The 23,651-nt window shown below is 36.5% G+C and overlaps 1 protein-coding gene across 1 annotated transcript; it reads right to left on the bottom strand.

Annotated features, from left to right (window-relative positions):
• Nucleotides 1-1,385: 1,385 nt before the first annotated feature.
• Nucleotides 1,386-10,870, bottom strand: LOC104422940 (proline-rich receptor-like protein kinase PERK15). Its single transcript, XM_010035399.3, is given in 9 exon segments — nucleotides 1,386-1,925; nucleotides 1,927-2,196; nucleotides 2,471-2,632; nucleotides 2,829-2,976; nucleotides 8,208-8,284; nucleotides 8,635-8,705; nucleotides 8,778-8,864; nucleotides 9,863-10,189; nucleotides 10,336-10,870. Coding segments are annotated over 9 exon segments (1,608 nt in total). The 5' UTR covers nucleotides 10,724-10,870; the 3' UTR covers nucleotides 1,386-1,847.
• Between the last annotated feature and the right edge of the window lie 12,781 nt (nucleotides 10,871-23,651).

Here is a 23,651-nt window from a genome sequence, read left to right as displayed (position 1 = left end):
GATAAAGAGATTTATGCAGTCCGTCGGTCATGAGAAATTTGTTAGAACAGGAAAGCCGAAGGGTGTCATGAGCTAATCCGCATCGTTTTAATAAAACAAGGGGAATTAAATTCGCAGAAACCAATAAGCAAGACAGCAGCAATACAAAATCCATCCTTAAATGATACAAATTTAGTATTTACACAGAAAAGAATCTAGGAGCCATGCGAAAAATTAGCTCCTTTTTATTTTTATTTTTTGTGCTCACCTGCAATGTAAACAACCTGTCCTCAAACCGAACTTCCTTTGTCAATAAATCAGCTCCGATCGTCGCCTTAAACGCGATTCACATATCTAGAGCGCAATCAGCAGTCCGCAATGTCAAAATACCTAATCGATCCAATCGACCAAAACGAAGAAAAGAAACGAGCGAAAAAGGAGATCTAGGTTCCAGAAAGACACTGATTCATCAGAGAGGTCCCAACCCTGAAAATAAATAAATTAGAGAAGACCAGAAAAGGTCAATCAGAGCAAAATGATCGCACAGAAGTCTGCAAAATCAAATGAAGCAGAAGCGAGATGGACGGGCGCGCATCACCCGCTATCGCCGATGAGGCAGTGCTGGATAGTTGTTTGTGGTGAAATTTCCAAATCTAGCTGGTTTGAAGGCAATGAGTTCATTGGTTGTGTTGATTTTTAAAACGACGCACGAAAGGTCGAGAATAGGAGAGGAAATAGCAAGCAATTGATGCGGCTAGCATGCAAAATAGTAAGCAACATGACCTGTATGACCGGCATTGTGGCATCAAATGACCTATATGACTGACTTGGTAAAATAGTTATCAAGAGAAGCAATTTGAGCGTCTAGCACCGAAAGAAAGCCACCTCTGTGAAAAAGGCTTGATTGGCTGATGCAGCTGGCCGATGAGCCTCAAAAGACGACTGCTTATTGTGGAATGATCTCTATTTAAGTGCTTCCTTATATGAGACTTGTGCACATGAAGTGAGCACTAGTGAGCGTTGGGATGGATTTATTTTGCTACATGACAGGATGGATTTATTTTGCTATGGGTGTGCATTAGGTGCTCAAATGCATCAAGTGTGATGTACACCCATTGCTCAAATGGTTTCCTCGGTAACAGTGGCTTTGATATCAAGTTGAGAATAATAAAGCGGAAAAAGAGAATTGTGAAATTTTTATATATTTCGATGTATATATTAATGAGGTACACATGAGCATTTATAGGCTTTTTTAAACAATTATTCAAAAGTAATATATCAATCAAGATAAGGACAATCAAAGGGAGGCATATGTGCAATACACGTACATTCTTGAGAAAAATGGATAATCGATATAATTATCAAAATATCTCTAACAAAGGAAAATTTTCTAGAGGACTTCATAATTAATAATTAGGGATTTTTCTATTACGGAATGTGTAGATTCATTCTTCAGCGAAGTAATGGAAAGAGTACAGGATGATTTCAATCATACACGCTAACTGCGCCTAGAAAAGATTATGAGAGAAACTCTTCTGAGCATTATGAAGAACGACCATGGCTCCCCAACCTTCCAACCAAAAATTGCAGCAACCCACTATTCCCATAAGATCACAAGAAAGATCCCTCCTGCTTTGAGTTTTTTGTAGTCTCAATCTTGCACATTACCGGACCAGCAATGACTGTTATTGGAATACCTCAAATTATACTACTCAAATCAACAGAGACATAACGAAATCTGATGAGCTTTTTGCCTTTCCTGGATCTAATCCATTTCTTTATACAAATAACAAGTGGTAACACGTGGCCACGGGTCAAAGCACATGGAACCGTGGAAGTAGGGTATGTCCTCTCAATTTGTGTTAATATTAAGAGCCTCCACTAGCGTGACGATCATCCTCTGCCATATCCCTCAAATCCATCTCTTGGGTAGTTTGTTGACCCCTGGTGCTCCAAATCCGTCTCTTGGGTAATTCGTTGACTCTTACTGCTTGAGCTGGATGGTTGAAGGCCATCGTCACTGTTTTGGCCGCTGAACTCGCTGGTGGCTTGTTCGTGGCTTTCTAGGGCCATCATCCTGAAATTCTTTGAATCTTCTTGGTCACGGCTGGGGTCATAATCTGAGTTTAGACAACGGTTATATACCCTGCCATGTCCTGGCATAATTCCTTCATTGAAATCACTCAGAGAAAAGTTTCCTTCCAATGCTCGAACTACCTGATGACACGAAGCGCATATATAATTCGACACTTGTAGAACAATTTGCATTGATTGTTCACGTCGGAAAGTGAGTTGTAGCAAACTAAGACACTAAAAATAATGTTTTTCTTTTTCCTTTTTTCTGGCTCAAATGAAGTGATAAGCCATGATTTTTCATTCGTAGGAGGAGCAAAACCGCTGGATAGAGCATAGAGCTGTGTCTATAACAAGGGGGAAAAAAGAAGCATCCGTTCTCATATTGAAACAAAGTATTTTCAACTAGGCAATGTACCTGTGTCATTGCTGGACGGTGTCGTGCAGAATGACGAATGCAAGCAGCAGCACAAGCAATCACCCGAGTTATTTCCTCATTTACATAGTCCTTGTTCAGTTTTGGATCAACAATGGCATCAAAATTGCCATCTTCTAATGCTTGTGTAAGCAAAGGCCTTGCCTAAAATTTTATTAGAAGAGTCAATTCTATGACGGCATTCAAGGTGGAGAAAGAAAGCATGGAGGGAAAGGATAAATAACATGAAGAGGGAAGATGCATAGATGCTCAAAGTCCTAAAATCAGTTCTTTTTCCAATTGGATAAGATCACTAACAATGATAGGCCACAAGTAAATATTTTACTAATAGACCACTAACCCAATCAACCATGCTATCCTCATCAAAGGGCTGAGTTCTGTCAAGCGGACGACGCCCGGTAATCAACTCCAGAAGCACAACACCAAAAGAAAAGACATCTGATTTCTCAGTGAGATTCCCGCTGGAGGCATACTCTGGAGCGAGGTAACTGTGCATTAGGTAGACTTACATCAACAAAAGATTTAAAAACTAACATATGCTTAGAAAGGAATTAAATAAACTCAACCATAATTGGGGTGGAGAATATTTCCTGAATTTGAACCCATAAAGGAAATCTGAGCAAAACAGATATGTAAATTTTCCAGTCTCAGTGAGTTTTATAATTTTAGTCGGCCGAAGGGGATTTCCTTTGGATATATATGAGTATAAAAGAGGTGGGTTTTGGTTTTATCTCACTAGAGTGGGTAGAGGAGCTTTTGGCCACAACAATGAATTGTGTGGCATGCTCATGAATTACATTATGAGTAAAATGCAAGTATAGTGAAACCAATGAATCTTGTTTGTCTGATTTGCAATTTTTTTTGTGAGATTGAGATATTGTTTCACAATAAATTGTGATGACTAAATGCTGTATGAACTATGGGGTATAATTGGGAATTGGAAAGCACTAGGACTGTTTGAGTGACTCTAGTATGGCTATAATCTCTACTGTATTGCTTGATCTATACTGGAATGTTATGTTACCCTTCTATTTTAGTAGGTCTCACCAATCAAACCTATGTAAATTTTTGTATCTGGTTTATTTCATTTTTGTCTTTATTATTGTGTTTGATCGTATGTATCTCGCAACAATTAATATTAGAGCTAAGTCTAAATGAGTTGAAGAGATTAGATGGCGATAGAAAAAGAAAAAGTAAGAATCAATAGATTTGATAGGAATGGTTTCGTTTTCTAGAAAATGTAGTTGAGTATTACTTATATCAAAGGAATTTGCACTTATTCCATTACGAGAAGATGAAGTAGATAAATTTGGATTTGTTGGATAGACAAGCATTAGTACTTATGCGGCTAACATGGACCCATAATGTCGTTTTTAATATGGCGAAAGAGAAGACCACTGCAAAATTGATTATGCCATGTCAAACATTTATGGAAGTCCTTTCTGATCAGTAAGATCAACTTGGTGGGATGTTTATTCTATTTAAAAATAGGCAAATGTGTGTCGATTGTGAAGCATGTGATTGCTAGTCAACTAAGTTCGTTTGAAATTAACTTTGATGACGAGGTACATGTTTTGATTCTATTATCCTCACGGCCCGATAGTTAGAATACTATTATCATTGCAATTAATAATTCATCTGGGTCAAGAAACTTAATGTTGGATGAGGTCTACAATTTGAATCTAAATGAATACATCCATAAAAGAGAATCAGGCAAACCGTTGCCCACTTGTATAGTAAGTCAAGGTAGAGGAAGAAGTGATATTCGTGCAAGCAAGAATAATGTGAACTTAAATAGATGAAATCAATCTAGAATTGTGGTATTGTTTGTTGGAATTATGACAAGAGAGTGCATCTCGAAAGGGATTACCTTAAGCCAAAGAATGAGAAGGGTAAAAGAATTAGAGTTTAGTCTATTGATAATACTGCTACAATAGCTTATAGTAATTCAAATAGTACTGGTTATGTTGTGCTCACTGAGGATTTATCATTTGATGGATAGATTATGGATTTTAGTTGCTTATTTCATGCTAAATCAAACATGAATTGATGTACTAGTTATTAATGCATCAATAGTGGTGAAATGATGTTAAGGAGTAATGCCGACTGCAATGTTGTGAGTGTTGATGTCGCTAGAATAAGAATTCACTAGAGTGAGATACGTTCAAGAATTGAAGTCGAAGCTAATTTCTTGCGTGCCTTACATTAAGCTAGTTATCGATGTATTTCAATAATAGAGTTTTGATGGTTGTTTGAGGTGCCATGATTATGACAAAATGAATGGAGCACTCTTGCCTGTATAAGATCAAGGGGAGATAGTATCAAATATTTTCCATGGACATTTGGTTCAAGATTAGTTGCATGTACGTATAAGGAACATTGATGAGAGAGTCCTGAAACTTTTGAGTAAGAGGAATTTGATGTGTGGTTGTGTTGTGTTGCTAAAGAACTAAATGTATGGAGGTTCTATGGCTTAGGCAAATGATGGAAAGTGCAATTCTGTATGACTGCAGAGAAACCATAGAGATTGTAGAGTTCATTCACTTAAATATGTGCAAGCTGTCATTGTTTCCTTTGAGGAAGAGTATCTATTGATGCTAACAATTGTGGATGACTACTCATGGAAGATTTGGGTGTTTGTGCTAAGGCGCAAGTTGGATATTGTTGTCAAGATCATATAATTGAGACCTTTGAGCAAAACAAAGGCTAGTATGATGACCAAGTATATGTAGATTGATATTAGCATAGAGTTTTGCTTAGAGTAGTTAAACAAATTATGCATGAATGAAGGCACAATGAGATACCGCATTGGTGTAAGTGAACAACAACATGTTGCAAAGTTATTGAGGAGAACACTACTAGAGACATCCCATAAAATACACTTTAGTGTTGGTATGACTAGGAAATTCCTAACATATGCATTTAATACGACGAGCTACTGAATGAATAGATCTCCATTAACTATCATTTAATTCCAGACTCACTAAAAAGTGTGGACAAGCAATATTATCGATTATTTTGTTCTTATAATATTTGGTATGTTGTGTTTGAGTGAATGACGATAAGATCGATAGCATGACAAGAAACTACATATTCCTAGGCCATGCATAAGGTGAATAGGTCTATCAGTATGTGGTATCTAAAATTAAATTCACTTATTATTGATGGATAAATTATATTTGATGAGAATCCAATATTGTTAGGTAGGGATAATTGTGGCCGAATTTATACGGATTTAGATGGTGTTCAGCTCAAGATGGAATTACCAAAACTCTTGAGGTAGCAAGTATATGTGCCGTAATTAACACAAATTCTGTTTGTCACGAAGTGGAGCTTGTGGAGGTAATCATTAGTATAGTTATTGAATTTAACAAGGTGCATATTCGATCTCTTAACATATGTAATTACCACTATGGTTTTGCTTTATTTGTGGTTGAGGAGATTGTGTCAGAAAATTCTTATAAAGTGTTTAAAGATGCAGATAATAGGGGCGATTAGTTCCAAGGCAGATTATGGAATTGTGAACTGGCCCACTTGGTCCTGGACCCACCTAGGTACCAGACCAATCCGCTCGATCCATTTGATCAGGCTCCCGGGTGGGGCTCTCAGGTGGGTCTGGAAATTGGCCATCTCTCTCTCTCTCTCTCTCTCTCTCTCTCTCTCTCTCTCTCTCTTCCTACAAGACTTCAAGCATTGTTACATAGTCTAAACTACTACACAAGTTTAAACAAGGTAATCAACTCCACAAACAAAATTGTAATGATGATCAAGAACCAAGTCTGAGAGGCGTCGAGCCACAAGGGAGGAGTGAGGGCTGTGTGGCTAAGATTGAGAGAAGTGAGAGTGAGAAGCGTGAGCAATGAGCATGTGTGATTGAGTTTGAGTGAGAAAGGAACGTAAATTGGGTTTTGGAAATCTGGAATAATAATAATTTCAAAAAATCAACTCGATCCAGGCGGTCCAGGTGGGTGTGTCCACACCTAGAATCGAGAATCGGACTAATATTCACCGGTTTCAAATTTTAGGAACTAAGAACCTCCCAAAATTGATTGGTTCGATCTAGTTCTCGATTCATTTTGGTTCTTTTGCTCACCCCTAGCAGATAGAATTGGTGTCTTGATAAGGTCCACTGTTATGATGAAGTTCAAGCGTGGCTTGGCCTCAAAATATTCTTGTGATGGGTGAGCCCAAGAGGGGTTGTGGGAGAGTAGCAATGATCAGTTTTCATCAAAGTGATTGTGATTTGGCTCAAACCTCGAGCAAAAGTGAAGATTGTTGAGAATAAGTTACAAATTTAATCCCGTAAAGGACTAAAGTACAACCCAAGTACCAAAACTAGGCATAGAGGGACACTTAAGTGTTAAAAGTTTCAAAAGATATACTTAAGTGCCAAAATCGAAGTAAAACAGATTATTAAAGTGCTAATCCGGCTAAAATCCGACCAAATTGCTGACGAGGTAATTTTCCGGTGAGGTGAGTGCAAAACGGCGTCATTTTGCATGCTAACGTGGCTAAAAAAAAATGCAAAAATGACGTCATTTTGTCTCTACGTGGTAAATAATTAATATAAGAATTAAATTAAATTTAAAACTAAATTTATTTAAAATATTTTAAAGAATTAAAAAACTAAAAATTAAAAAAAACTTTAAAAAGGGGGGGCGAAGGGAGGCGGTTGAGGGTTGAGCCCTCGCCATCACCGGCCCTTCTCGGCGGTGGTGGGAAGGCGGCGACGGTGAAGGCTCAGCCCTCAACCGCCTCCCTTCGGCCTCTCCCCTTTTTATTTTTATATTTTATTTTAAAGTTTTTTATTTTTAAAAATATTTTAAATAAATTTTAGTTTTAATTTAATTTAATTAATTTCTATATTAATTATTTACCACATCGAGACAAAACGACATTTTTGTATTTTTTAGCCACGTCAGCGTGCAAAACGATCTGTTTTGCACTCACCTCGTTAGAAAATTGCCACGTCAGCAATTTGACAGGATTTTGGCCGGATTGTCACTTAAGCGATCCATTTTGTTCTGATTTTGACACTTAAGTGTACCTTTTGAAACTTTTGGCACTTAAGTGTCCCCGTGCCAAGTTTTGGCACTTGGGTTGTACTTTAGTCCCTGTAAAGAAAATTTGATCCAAGTTAGTTTCCAAATTTAAGTAAATTTCTTAGTCTGAGTAGATTTCCTATTTTTAGTTGGCCAAAAGGGGTTTTCTAGTTTGGATTCATATATACATATATAAGGTGGGTTTTAGCTTTAGCACACTAGAATGAGCAGAGGAACTTTAGGCCATAAAAATCAATTATGTAGCGTGCTTGTGAATTACATCCTGAAAAAATTGCAAGTGCCATGAAGCCAATAAATCTTATGGTAACATTTATGATTATTTTGTGAGATTGAAAAATTGTTTCATGAGGAATTATGAGAGATTGTTTTCTAGAGGGTGTTTGAGTGACTCAAGTATATTTGTAATTACCATTATATCACTTGTTTTATAGTGAAATTCTATGCTAGTCTCTCTATAGAGTGTAGGTCTCGCCGATCAAACCAAACCCAACCTCATAAAGTCAATATTCTATTTATTTCTATGTTAACCCAACCTCGTAAAGTCAGTATCCTATTTATTTTTATGTTATGTTTATTATTATGTTCAAATCACTTGATTTGTTTTACAACAGTCAGTACCAATTTAGACAAACCACATGCAAGAGAAATGGTCTTACCCAAAAGTTCCCATCACTCGAGTGGATACATGAGTATCTGTATCAGAAGCAAACTTTGCGAGTCCAAAATCTGCAACCTGAAATTAGAATGTGAGATTTTAAATTCACATTCAAATAGCTTCACACTACAATATTGGATTATGCAATAAAAGTTCACCATAACTCCAAAAATAGTTTCATGATGAAAAGCCTATTATTTTAGTTCTCCAAATAATTTCATCAAGAAAACAACTTTTGCAGCCCATAGAACTTTTTCCATTTCTCTTAGCTTCGGCTTATAAGAGGACATTGGAGGGATACAAAGTTTTTCAAGATATGAAGTAAATCACCAGCTTAAGGAGCTAACTAAATAATGTGGTAGTGAATTCCATAAACAACCTAGATGACCGATATCATCATATAATGATCCAAGAGTTGCACATCATACCTTTGCCTCAAAATTGGATTCAAGAAGAATATTAGCAGCCTTGATGTCACGGTGAATGATTTTGGGATTACCTAAGAGTTGAATATTATAAAGATGAACCGTGAAATTTATCATAAGAGTAAGGTCTGAAAGAGCATACTTACATTCCTCATGCAGGTATGCCAACCCCCTTGCAGAACCTAAAGCAATCTTCATCCTTGTGGGCCAAGCCATAGTTGGGCGATCATTTCCTGCAATGACATTTGCCCGTTCCAATGATTACAATGTTCTCAGCTTTCGAGCTCCAAAATTAACTATGCATCCTTTGTTGCCTATACGTGCATACTGCAGTGGAGATCAAGTTAGTTGACTTTTATGGGATTCTACCAAAATCACCTAACATTTTTCTCCTTTTTCCTACTCTTTAGTGGACTTTTGTCACATACTTCGAAAAGCTAGCTAGCTGTCATTGTCACCGACAACGACATTTGGAAACAGTGATCAAAATTTGATTAAGTGAAAAATGAAAATCAACAAAATCCCAACGTATTTCCAAATAAACAGCTCTAATATATAAATCTAATTTTTTCAAAACGGAGGGAGCATATAAATGAGTTGACTATTTCAGCAGCCTAAGTAGGACTGATATCAACAAGTGACATACGACATGATACGCTGACATATCATTTATAAAAAATAAAGAATTCTAACACGTTGTATATTAAATATATACGATAAATTATCATTTTTTTTATGATTATTCACAAATAAATCAATTAAAAAAAGAGCCTAGAAGGAATTTACATTAAAAATCATGAGTCATCAGAAGTAAGAGTCATAAGAGAAAAGAAGACCATTTTTTTTTCTTTCCCCATTTATGATTTTTTATTATTTTATATATTTACATTTTTACCCCTCATTTATTGAAAATTTTTAAAATTGACCCATATGTATCAAATCGCGTGTCGAAATTCTAAACTCGCATGTTGGGAGAGGTGACCACATGTCGGATCTTTTGACACCTATTAACTGCGTGTCAGACACGACACGGAGGCTTTGGGAGAGTGTCAATGCATCCTAGCCAACAACACTTAAAAAAAGGCATTGATTATAGAATATCACAGTTGTATGGTAGCTAGAACCCGTACATACCGGCAAAAGTTCAAGTTTGAGCTTGGACTTGGAGGGGGTGGAGAGGGGGAAGCATCGAATGAAGGACGTGCATGTATTTCTGTAAAGTCATACTCACCGTGCAAATGAAATTCCAACGTACTATTTGGAACAAACTCATATACCAGAATCCTATGAGCACCAGAAATGCAATAACCAACAAGCGAAACAAGATGTCTATGATGGATGCGGCTGATAATCTCGACTTCTGCTTGAAATTCCCTCTCCCCTTGTCTGCTTCCGGTTTTTAATTGCTTGATTGCAACTACTTTCCCACTCGAAAGCACTCCTTTATGAACATAGCCAAAACCACCTTCACCAAGTAGGTTGAGATTGGAAAAACCATCTGTTGCTATTTTTAGTTCTTCGTATGTGAATGTCCTCTGTGAAAGACCTAATGCCCTGCCTGAAATGGTACCAAAGAAGGTTTTACCGAACCCTATTCGTTGTTGAGAATGGTCCAGGAGTAGTCCGACCTTCGGAACTTCGCACAATAAAATTACGAAGAAATTACGAACTTCAAAAGCTCGCATTCGAGCATAAAAATCTCACCTTTAGGCCCATGTGGAGGGTAACTCCCCAACTCAAGCCTCCTCCTCTTCCTCCGATGAAAAATCACAAAAGTGCATACGCCAATCAGCACAATCAGCCCGCCAATCCCTGTCCCCGCTATCAGCGCCAGCTTCCACGGCGGCAACCCTCCATTCGGAAACGCTGGCAGGGGCGTAGGTGAAGGGAGAGGTGGAGAGGTGGGGGAGTTCGACAAGGGGGCGTAACCCGGGGGAGGCACCACAGTGGCCGGCTGTGGTGCCAATGGAGGAGAGGTGGAGTCATTCGAGCGAGGTGGGGGGCTTTCCTGTGGGACGCAGGGCGAGTTCCTGGAGACGCTGCTGCAGGAACAGGAGCAGCCGACGGCAGCCCGCCTGCTCGATACCAACATTGGAGGCCCGCGAGTTCGATGCGCACGATGCTGCTCGGGGTTCCTAATTCCTCTATTGGGGAAGGAAGTGGAATGAAAATTGTTTTCAAATATTTTTGGGGAAGTTTTGGACGGATGGGTTTAGTGAGGAGGGGTGAGAGCTGGAAAAGTCAGTGAAAGAGCTGGAAGGAATATCCCCTATATAATATATTCATATATAAAATGTGTTCTAAAATTTTCTTATTTTAGCAAAAATCAAAATGTAGGAATCCTGAATGATTATATACCAAAAAAAAAAAAAATGTAGGAATCGTATGATTTTTAAAAAAACAACATCTTGAAGGTTAAAATTGTTTTTCTCTTCAAATAGATATGTTTGTAATTAGGCTGTGAGGATGAGAATTTCTTTTTTAAGCCAATCATGGATAGGGAAATTATCAAAAAAATCACAAACCTATCACATTTATGCTAATGAGGTCCTAAACCTTTTAGTTATACTAATTTAATCTTAAACATTTTAAGATGAAGAGCGATTAGCCACAGGATAGGGCCGAGCTTGATGATCGGCCACAAGAGAGGGCCAACGAGGTCAATCCTCATTGGCCTTAGGCGAGCTCAACCTCACCAATATATGGTGAGCTCGAGCCTTGTCAAGATTGGATGAGGCTCAATCTTGTCGACTTCGGGTGAGCAAGCCTTATTGGCCTTAGGCCAGCTCGACCTTGTGGAGGATCTAGCTAGCTTGACCCTTATCCAAGGCCGGCGAGGTTTGAGCTTGCCAGTCTTGTGCATGCTCAACCTCGCCAAGATCTTACCAGCACCAACCTTGCTTGAGGCTAGCAAGGTCGGCCATCTCCACCTAAGGGTGGAGAAAGAAAGAAAAGAAGGAAAAAATAAAATAAAATAATTATTTAAAAATTCAATTTTTGAAAAACAAATTGTCTATGACTGCGTCGATCATGTCATATAGGACATCCAGCATCTACATTAATAATTTCCAAACAAAAATTGATCGGAATAACTAAATTGATAAATTGTTAAAAGGTTTCGAACTAATTGGTACGATCAAAAGATTTATGACCGAGTTAGTACAAGTATAATATATTTAGGACCTTTTTTTGTAATTTTTCCAAACATAAATTGTTTGTGACATGGCTCTTTAAGAATAAAGACGGATTAATCAACTTATGCCTTTGTTAAATCTAATTCCACGGCTCGTGATGCTATCTCTGTTTGACATTTGAAGACGATAATTATTGAAGTGCTTTTCAAGTTAGAGTTGGTTTCCTAATCCGAGTCGGTTTAAAGGAGTTCTCTATTTGGATCAAAACAATATCAAAATATTTTCCGAATTGAAGTTGGCTCTTGCCATCAATGAGCAGAAAGTTTTTTGGCCGTAACAATAAATTGTGTAGCATACTCATGAATTACAGACAGAAGAAATTGCATGTTTTAAAGCCAATAAATCTTCTGATAGGATTTCTGAATTCCTTCGCGGATAGGGGTATCGGTGTTCTATTGGTGTTCTGAATCTTTGGTATTATAGATCAATCAGTGAGAAGGTGTTCCATTGGCTTGAGCGACTGCTGCGTATTGATTGACTAGTGAAGTCAATTGTGCTGGACGTGGCGGAATCCGAGGGGCGGCTCTTTGGTGGCCCCCGCTCTCGTTTTCCACTTGAGGACATCCGGTTTTTCACTGCGAAAATATGGTCCCATGCACTTTCTTTTATCGTACGACCAACTTTGTAAGCCGACATTAAAGTGGCTTTAGAAATTTACTCCCCCAAAAAAAATGGCTTTAGAAAAGGAGAGAGAGAGAGAGAGTGCATTATTACGTGCGCTCGGATGGTCGTAGGTCTGCTTTTCATTTCATTTCGACGCTCTTCCGTGTCATTCTTATCCATATCAACGGATCATACCTTGTGCTGCAATAATCGATTGTCATGATGGGATTTGTTAATGTTAACTAATAAGACTCGTGACTTTTACCTTTAAGATACACAAAATTCATGTGTGACTTGCCTCCATTTATTTTGCGTAGAATAAATAATTTGAAAAAAAAATCGAAAATAATTACTTGTATCCCTTATAAAGATAGATGAACGGAAATTATTTTCATCGTTTATAAAAATATTTATATATAAAAATAATTATTGATAATAAAATATTTTTATTGACTAATCATTGCAAGTAATACAAATGCATATCTAATATTTTTAATCACTATTAGGTTTGATTAATCCGCAATGATTGTCTTGTGGACTCAATTGTGCTGGACTTAGACTAATATGAAAAGCAAGAATCAGATCATCATCACGTTTAAAACATCAAAAGACCTTGATGACCCATGCTTTCGTGCTTCACGTTCACAATTAATTTTATCATAAGACAAAGTAGTAGGGGAAAAGAGAGTGGCTTTAGAAAAGTGGGAGTGCATTTTTCTTATGCATTGCAATGGTCGTCATATGGTCGTCATTGACCATACATGACAATAATTGGGAAAAGTGCCAAAAAAATCCTAAACCTTTTATATTTGTATCAAATTTAGTCTTAAACATTTTATTGGTGCCAAACGTTTTTCACTTGATGCTAATTCAGTTATTTCCGGTTAATTTTAGTTGGATTTTGTTGATTGGGTGCCAATCAATTGACATGGCAAGATCGATTCTAACGTTAACAACTTTTAATAATATTTTGATATCTTTTAGATTTTATTTTATTTTATTTTATTTTTTGTTTACCTTTTCTTTTTCTTTTTTTCCTTTCTCCTCCTCTGTCCTCCAGTCGGTCACCGGACCTTAGCGATCTCGACCTCGCCAACCTCGGCAAGCCTCACGGCCACTAGCGAGGCTCAAGCTCCTCTCCAAAGGTTGCGAGTACTGCTTGCACTGGGCAGCAAAGCTCGCCCTTGCTAGATTTGATGAGGATCAAGCCTTGCCGCCTAGTGTGAGTAACCATCACGGCCTCTAGCAAGGACTTGAGCCACGCCAGAGCAGTAACTTGACGAGACCTTCTATTATCGACTCTAGTATATTTTCCTAAAGCCATGTTTTACAGTGTTACAAAATCCTATGAGTTTACACCTGGAAGGAGTAAAAGATATAATTAGCAATGAAACAAGATGTTAGTTAACAATCAAGGATCAAAACCTATTCAATCACACTAGCTTAAATAAATCCATTGCTTTCATTGAAGATAAGAAAAGATTCAACAGATCCACTGATTCCCTTAATAACAATGATCAAAAAGCTCAAAAGGTTGCAACAAACACCAGACAATCTAGAAGACGAATCGAGAACAGCCCAATTCTTTCCAGATGCTTCAGCTAGATTCACAATGATCCAGACTTTTAGTATTAACCAAATCATATCAAAAGGAGGTCAAAACTAACGAAGACAATGGAACCGATCAAGTCATCCCTAAACACCGACAGATAAAGAAGGCCCGAAAGCAAGAATTACATCCTTCAATGCCATACAAAACGCAGCTTGTTTGTGCTCAAAAACTCAAATCGAACCGAGAAAAAACAAAACAATGGAGCCGCCCAGATCTACCAAATCACAATCAATCGCAAGAAAAACAAATCCAAAAACCCCGAAAAAAAGCGAGCTTTTATCGCGAAATGCCGATCAAGATACAACCTTTTCAGAGACCCACGATTTCTAACCTCAAAAAGATCGAGACAAACGTAAACCAAGAGACCCGTGTAGATCCGTAGAAAGACTCGCGTACCCACATGCACCAAAGTGCAAGATCAAGAAAATACGAATCTCAAGCAGCCAAGATATCACACGAGAGCTAAAGAGATCAGTACTTACAATCTGGAAAGAAAAACCCAAAAACCCGAGATTATCAGATCTGAGTCAACAGAGAAGGAGAAGGGAGAGCGCTATCTGGCCATCACTGTTTCTTGTGGGTCACACTGGAGGAGAAGATCGAGCGATTTCGGGTTATTACTTATAGAAAGCAAGAAGGGATTTTTTCCGCCCTTTTCTTTTCCCTTTTGTATTCCTTTCTGTGTACGTGGTTTTGCTGAGCTGCCGTCGGCTGGAGTGAAATCCAGCAATAAATTTTCAAGAATTCACGAGCGACGCCGAAGGGGAAAGAAAAGGGGAAGAAACCGCGTTGTGAATTGAGGGGAGTGGGATTTTGGGTTATTTACACAGCTCCTAGATTTGGTGCTCTGATGGTGGGGCAGAGAGAGAGAAGAGAGAGAGAGAGGGGCAATGGGTGAAAATCGGTGGATAAGAAGAGGAGAAGACGCAGGAAGAAGGGAGAACACGAACACACCCCTTCCTGAAATTCCTCCAGCAAGGCGAGGGCAAGTTAGGAAGGGAATGGATACTGTAGGAATTTTTACTATTTTGGCAATTGCCATTAGTTTCTTCTTTCTTTCTTTTCTTTCTTTTTTTCCCTTTTGGGGATATTTTTTAGTTGAAATATTCAGATCGTGTGTGATTGGATTATATGTGAAAATCTTCTTTTTAAAGTTTTGGGTGTTTCGTGTAATGAAAGGAAATCATAAAAGCCATAAAAGATTTTAAAATAAATTACATATAACAAAGCAAATTCTAAACTGATACGTCTATAACAAATCTACCCTCCATTAAATTTTAGTATTAAATTATTAAGTTTGATTACATGTAACACTAATTTAAGGTTTTACCGTCTGTAGTTACAAGTGTGTCAATTTATAGTTTTCATAATATTAATCTAATTACTTAAAGGTAAATTTATCATAAATTGATCAATTTGAGGTTAGTGGTCAAAAACTTCTTTTTGGAGTAAATTTATCATAAGTGTATTGATTTGCAATTTTCAATGGTGAAAAATTAGTTTGAAGCAAATTGTCATAGATGTAATAAATTTAAAATTTTTTGTTATATCAATCCTATTACAAAAACCTATTAAGCATTATGTTCCTATTATTATTTGGTCATGTGAAAAATAAAGTATTTCACCTTTAATCTCTTGATGGGAGTGCAGGGATGTAGAACAAAAAATCTTTTCAATGATTGTTCTTCTCATAGTTATTCCCTCTTTTTGTTGTATTTATTTTTCTCAAATTGTATATATGTAAATTTCATGAATGGAGGTTAATACACATGAAATAAATCGAGACAAAACTTACTGTGATGTCATATCCGAATATCCAATTTAAAAACAACTATACACGTGAAATGAGATGCTTGTGCATGGATAGTATAAAACCCTACAAATAAGAGATGTACATATATGTAATCTAGATTCGAGTCTTCATGGAGCGAGAAAAAAGAAGAGTTTGGAAAGAAAGCTTGTATATTACTTCTTTTGCTAATTTCACCTAACATTCTTTTCTTTTAAATAATATAAATTATGGGTATTAATATATCCTCTTCATGAAAATTAACCTTATAATTCTTTTTAGCACTTGGGTTATTACAACTTTCAAGAAAATCCAACATGTGCAACTACTTATATCACATCATGTGCACCGGCATGATCATATATGATCTAAAAAATTTAGATAAAAATTTAGATATTTTTATCGATGTAACGGCACTTAATTTTAGTGATATAATTGGGCCCCCATTGCTCTACTTTCCACCGAAAAAGAGAGCATGATTTTAGCATGTGCAATTAAGTGCATTTAAGGTTATTTTATCAGGTCGGAATTAAAAGGGCTAAGCTGATAGTTGTTGGATCTGAATCATGGTCCATAGGGCATGATTCATTAAACGAGGGGTCCGATGGAAGCTTCGTCCTCAAGCAAAGGTGCAATTAATTGTCACATTTATCAATCCCGAGCAGCATTTCATCATTAAATTCGAATCTCAAAGTTTACACCTTCTAGGGAACATAATCGCGGAGTCTAGATAGTTAGGTGCTCTTATTTTTTAATTAAAAAAAGGAATATTCATTACCTTAAAATGCTATTGTTGATTTAGATTGACAGATATTTTCTTACCTTGATATTATGGATAATTACATAAAATGATTTGTGCATTTTGGCTCAACGTGCAATATAGTCTCCGAATTCACATGGTTTCCAAAATTTTGGTATATTTTCAATTTAGTCTATAAATTATATTAATTGTTCAATATTATCATTCAATTAGTTCAAGTTTAGAATAACATTAAATATTTTCTTATACTTCAAATATTAAATTGAATATATATCAAAAGTTTGGAACTAATTAAACATTTTAAAATTTCATAAACAATATTACATATTGAGCAAAAATTCAGCGATCACATTAAATAAATTAGAAATTTTATCAACCATTTTGCAGATTAAGCAAGAGTTTATGGATCATTTGTATTATTTTCTCTTGATGTTAATTTTTTATTTAATTATTTAATGAAGTAAAAGTATTAATGTAGCGTCATGCTTCCTATTTTGGTAAGAGTTAGACAGCTCATGCCACCCACACTGTGATTTTCATAAGTTTAGCCATAACTCGCTTCCGAATTTACGATTTTATCTAGAGCGCAATTTTAACATTGTAGCCGCCCGATCAAGGGCCATATAAGGGACATGAGTTACCAACCTTTCAATTAGGTTAGGTGAATTTTTTTTGGTGAGTAGATATGATAAGGAATAGTTAAAAAGGAGCATCGTATACAAGTTATCTAACTTTTGATTAGGTTGGGTCAATCTTCTTAAGCAAATATTTTGAACAATGGTTTAAAAACAAGTGTCAAGTTCGATATCAAATGGGTTGGACACTTTGATGCCATTCGTAAGTAATGCATGCCCTAGAATGGTTACACTTTTAGGTTATCATATGACTACTTCTTTCGAGGGGTTCGATTTACACAAGATCATTCGAATACCCTAAGTAATTATCATTTTGTGCGGTCGTCGTTGATGGTGTCGGAGAGGGGCCGCTTCCAGGTAGATAAGAATTCGAGAATGCAAGATTCAAAACCTGGCAAAAAGGCATGATGACAAAAGGGGCGAGAATAAATAATTGCAAATTCACCCCTCGATGCTCCCGCCGCGCGCGGTCAATTAGATAAAGTCTTTCTAGCGAATTAGGCCAAATGGCAACGAGGTTTTGGTAATTCAACCGAAAATTTAGGAGCTACCGCAATGGAGGAAAGCGATGTGAGCTTTTCGGGTTGAAAAACAGAGGCGAAGGAGAAGGACTGAAGACCAAAATAGAGTCGGAAACGAGAGGAGGGTAAAGTCATCGTTTGAAAGGTACTTAGGAGCCGGTTTTTGCGGTCGATCCGACAAGGCATTGGATCTCTATACCTAAATCATCTGAAAATTGTGCTCAGGCTCTACTTTTTGGGAAAATATATATATTAGTCAATTTATATAACATTACATACATAAAGAATAGTACAACTAGAAAAGTTGCACGCGCTGCGGGGTCCAAGGAATTGACATTCGAAACATTAAGTGAAATTGCTTTTTGTGGAATATTTGGATCGATGAATAGTTGAAAGAAATTAGGGATAAAAATAAATAACAATACGGCAAATTGTACAAATATATATATATATATATATATATATGGAAAGATAAAAATATTTCATGCTTTGAAAGCTTTTAGGACCCAAATTTCTAAAATATTGAATGTGAGGGATAAGATGAAGTCGTGTATTTACGCATTTGTCTATGTACACAATGTTTATAATATAACTAATTAAGAATATTTGAGAAAGAAAAAGCAATTGAGATCTTGTAGAAATACTATTATGTAAAACACATAACACCTTCTACCTTTTTTGGGATCTCAATCTTTACTTTCTTCTAAAAAATGACATAAATAAGTTGGCTGTGTAAATAGTAAATTCAAGGTAACCATGTTGGTAGATAATTCCATGTAATTTCTTTTGCAAATCTTGTACTTTTACTAATAAAATCTTCCCATTATTTAAATAATTCAAATATGTAATAATAACACCATATCGCTCCATCTTTTAAAATGTCAACTTTGTGTATATATGCAAGCATATACGCAAGAATTGTCATCTTGCTAATAATAGTGTAGATTTGCCCATATAAGATGATGTGACTATAGTCGTGATTCTACTCCTTTAATCTGATAAAATTAAGTTATATTATTTGACTAGTCGTTGTTAGACTTAGCTACATTTATATTTTAAGGAAACTTGGATTTGCATTTCGGAAGGAGAATCTAGAAAGGGTGGACCTAAAGTTAAGATCTATACCTATGTCGAATAAAATAAGTTTGTGCATTTTCAACCGGCAGCTGGCAGCTACGGTTCAAACACAGTTTTGTTTGATATTCTAGAAAAATTGAGAAAAATTAATGCACGACGTCCTTTTCCTTTGATTTTTGCATGCTGGACCCACCATTCTCAATGAAAAAAAAATCACAAATTAGTCCACATAAACGGTGGCCTTTCTCATTTTCAAGCTTTGAAGGTTTTAATTTGAATTGAAATGAAGTATTTCCAATGTTTAAAAAACCCTTAATTGTTTTTTTTTTTTTTTTTGGAAATCAGAGGCCACGGACGATGGTCTAGAGGCTCATGGGAACGTGCACCCGTGGACCGGTTATGTATATGCATTTAACTTGATCATGTAGCATTTATCTAGAACAATTTATAATCGTGATTGATGAGATTCAAATAGAAGATACTCAATCCCTAATTCCCGACCCTACTCATCGATCCCACTGAGTTGACTATTGAAGAAAATGAATATCAAAATCATATTGTTTTATCAGTATATAATATTATGTGATCGATGAATTCATAAATCATGTGAAAATTTGTGTAGTTATATTCTATCATTTGGTGTTGTCGGGGGCAACAAATGTGATGTAGATAATGGCTACCATAGTGACATACTTTATTCTGGGTTTGACAAATAAGTGATAGAAAAAGACATTAATAAACATACTATTTGTTGGGCAACAGCTTAATCTCGTCCTATATAAATTTAGTTTAATACTCCGTTTATTTTGTAAAAAATGAATGATATGAATTTTTTTTTTAAAGTGATCACTTGTATCACTCATAAATGAATAATGAATTTTTTTTTCATGAAAGTGTTTAAACTTAAATTGTTATCAATAATAAAAACATTTGTCATTAACTAATAATTTTAAGTGATATAAACAATCATTTTAAGGAAAACGTTTTTCAAATTATTTATTTGGCTCGAAGCGAACGAAACCTAAGTTTCTATTTAGAACGATTTTATATTGAAAATTTATAATTCTCAAGCCTTTCTGCATTTATGATCCGACCTTTATTTTCGACACCTTACAATTATAATATCTCAGTAATTCTCTAAAACCTCAGACGACATTCGAACGTGAAATATCGCAAAACAAAATGTAGGGACGACATCTTTGTGTCGGTGCAGATCGGAGGCGTCGGTGCAGATACCAGAGCGCGTGCCCTATGTGCCAGCATCGTTGCACGAGCCCTGCTGCCACCGAAGTCCAACTAAAGCAACCAAATTCTTATTAAACATATATTTTTTATTTTTCTTTTTGGCAAATAATTTATTTAAAAATAATAAAATCTGGGGTGCTGTTAAGTTTGTGGTGAGAGCGTCCCCACGTTTAGAGACACCAATGAAGACGTGACGCGCATCAAGTTACATCGAGAGAGATCTTTGGATTTTGTGTAACATGCGCAGCCGATCCATGCATGAACTTGTTCATTTATTCTTGTTTCGAGATCTTTAATGGCATGCATGAACTTGTTCTTTTATTCTTGTTTGGAGATCTTTAATAATTAGGGCAATTTTCAAGAGGGTTAATAATGCGAAAATTATAAACTAATATATTTTAGACAAATTTCCGCTCATTAGTTTCGTTAAATTAAATTAATATTACGAAAACCACAAATTAATACATCCATGACAAACTAAAGAAAAAATTCTAAATTGTTTCACCCATCGACTGTTATGTATTATTTAATTTAGTAATTTGATAGTGAAATTTAACATAAACTAAACATGTGTACCGTTGGATTTTCTTATGGTAAAAGAATTAATTTGGGATAAATTTATTACAAATATATCAATGCATAATTTTCGTAGTATTAACCATTTTTAAAATACACTTAATGACAAAACATTTCATTTTGAATGCACGAATTACGTATAAGACGAGAAAGATAATGCATTAAAAATGATGAATTTGCTCTACGGATGTGTTTAATGCGTGCTTCCGAAGTTCCTAACATAATTACTCTCTGCTTAAGCGCACGGCACACGTTACTCTTCGAAAAGTGTAAGAGGGTGATGAAAAGCGTAAGAGGATTTCATTCGATTTTTTTGCAAATTCAGTGAAATGCATGACTTGTAAGTACCGGGCCTCAGTTTCCAAGCCCAATTGAGACAACTAAATATTTGGGTTCATTCCCCCCCAGTTGTGCAGATAAGCCCATTAAGCAATTAAAAAAGAAGATGAGGAACACAAATTGTATTTCATATTTTAAGAAAACTGTTCTCGTGTATAACAAATTATTTGATTAATGATTGTTCACAATTTCATTATCAGGAGTAGTGATGTAGCACGGTGAATTCCAAACAGTTCCCATTGTGCTATATGGATTCTAGGTCTCAATTTTCTTCCTAATCTAAAATTGGTGAGTTGTCATTAATACTGAATAACCATATCACCGATTTAGAAAGTAATCTACCTTCTCATTAAGGATCAAACATGCTACTTTTCATATAATAAGTACACGAACAAACTGATAAAGCATGATGTGACAATACTATATAGCAATCCCAATGAATCGATTGAATTCAAGATTTTGGCTTGTGCTAGGCCTTGATCCAGACCAATTTGCACTCAGCCGGTGAGCCTTGAACATGAGACCCCTTTTCCTTCTCCTCATCATTTCTTACTTGCAGTTCTTCGATGGGTAAGCAAGTAGAGCTTGAAACCAAGTTTGAAGTCTCGGAGAATTTGATGGATAGCCAATGGCAACAAATCTAGCAAGTATCAAGCCTATACTTTGCGGGGCTTCGAGGTGCGCTAGGGCTTTTTTTCTTTTATATCCAAATTGCACTGTAGAGACACTTTGATGAGGGAAAAAATGTCATAAAAGTCCTGAACTTATTGCATTAATACCAATTTAATCATAAACGTTTTAATGGTGCTAATTTGGTGAACAATTGCTAATATATTCCTAATTCTTTTGACATGATATCAATTCAGTCATTTTGACTAATTTTGGTCAAATTTTGCTAATGTGAACGTTTACTAGTTTACGTGGCACTATTGGTATAGATAATTTTTAACAATATTTCAATAATTTTTAAATTTTTTTCTGATTTTTTTTTCTCGCTTCATTTCTTTTCCTTTAGACAATGGCCGAAAGCAGGCCACCCTCGCATGCTATCTTGTCGATCATCGCCTAGGCAAAGGTGACTCGTGGCAAGGTTGCTCTTGGCCTAGTGAGGGCTAGCCTCACCACATTTGCTTTGGGCAATGTCAGCCCTCACCCAGGTTAGGGCGGTCTTGCCTAGGTCAAATTGGGCAAGGCCAACCCTCATCGGAGCTTAGCCTTGCCTAGCTCTAGCTAGGCAGCTAGGCAAGGCCAGCCATGGGCCAACCGGCCCGAGCCATGGCCAGTGGTCAACCATCTCCTGTCAGCCGACCATCACCTTAAGGAAGAAGAAATGAAGGAGAGAAAAAAAAGAAAGAAATTGTAGAAATTGTCCACGCTAGTGACAATGATTCCACATAAGCTGGCAAGTGTTCATGTAAGTAAAATCAAACTAAAATTAGTCGAAATGACTAAATTATCATCGAGTCAAAATGTTTATGACTAAATTGATATTATTTTAAAAGGTTTAGAATTAAATTGGCAATATTTAACTGTTTATAACTGAATTAGCACAAATATAATAGGCTTAAGACTTTTCTAACATTTTTCCCCTTGGATGAGGCACTGCCTATCATAGTGGTTGCGATTCGTTGGATCGCTAGTTTCATCAATTTCGTGTTTTGACTTGTGGAGATGCACGCGAAGCTAGACAGCCGGCAGTCTGAACTGGACGATACAAAGAAGCGGACACAATTATCAAATCCAGTTTATGCAGGACAGGGACGGATTATAAGTTTTATTAAAATAGGTCTTATGAAAAATGCTTGCGAGATAGTTGTTGATCATATTTAATAAAGAAAGACTTTCATTCTCATATCACGTAGAAATATATATCACAATCATATCGGGTCATAATCAGCCTTATGACACATTCAAGCCGAACAACAGGGGTTGACTAGGTGCGCGTGGTTACACTTCTTGGCTAGGGAACAGTTTTTTTTTCCCTAAAATAGTTCTTTTTTATTTTTACTATGGAGAACAATTTTTGAGTAAAATAAGATGTTTAGTAACTATACAAAATTTATATTCTTGAAATAGAAAAAGAATAGAAATGCGTTTGGTACGATTTTTGTATTTTGAATTTATTTATTTTTTATTTTTGCTCACGAATTGCCAATTGCCAACCGCCGGCCGACCGCCGCCCGCCGCCCCCCTCGCCGCACGACCGTCACCACCGACCGCCGCACGACCATTGCTTGCCGACTGTCTACCACCATTGTTGCCGCATGACCGCCACCGACTACCGCCGCATGACCGCCGCCGACCATTGGCCACCGCCGCCTCCATCGGGCGGTGGACAAGCGTGGTTGGCGGTGGCTCTAGGCAATTGGAGGTGGCCGTGACAAGAGAGAGAAATAAAAGAAAAAAAATTGCTTATTTCTAGAAATTGTTCCTTAACAAGAAGCTACTATTTTTTGTTTATTGTTTCGTTCCAAATTTATTCCCTAGCTATTTTTATATTTGGGAATAGAAAATAAGTTGATATTACCAAACAGATTTCTTTTTTTTTTTTTTTGTTCCGAGGAACAAAGAAATGTAAATCGGAAAGAAAATGTAAATGTTACCATGCGCCACTAATCTTGCCAGATTTTTGCAATTCGATTAGGATATGATTGTTAATGGGTAGAAGA

The sequence above is a fragment of the Eucalyptus grandis genome, chromosome 2 (assembly GCF_016545825.1).
Source record: "Eucalyptus grandis isolate ANBG69807.140 chromosome 2, ASM1654582v1, whole genome shotgun sequence".
Classification (NCBI taxonomy): domain Eukaryota; kingdom Viridiplantae; phylum Streptophyta; class Magnoliopsida; order Myrtales; family Myrtaceae; genus Eucalyptus; species Eucalyptus grandis.
Note: the sequence above shows the minus strand (reverse complement) of the source record. Positions and strands in the feature narration are given on the sequence as shown.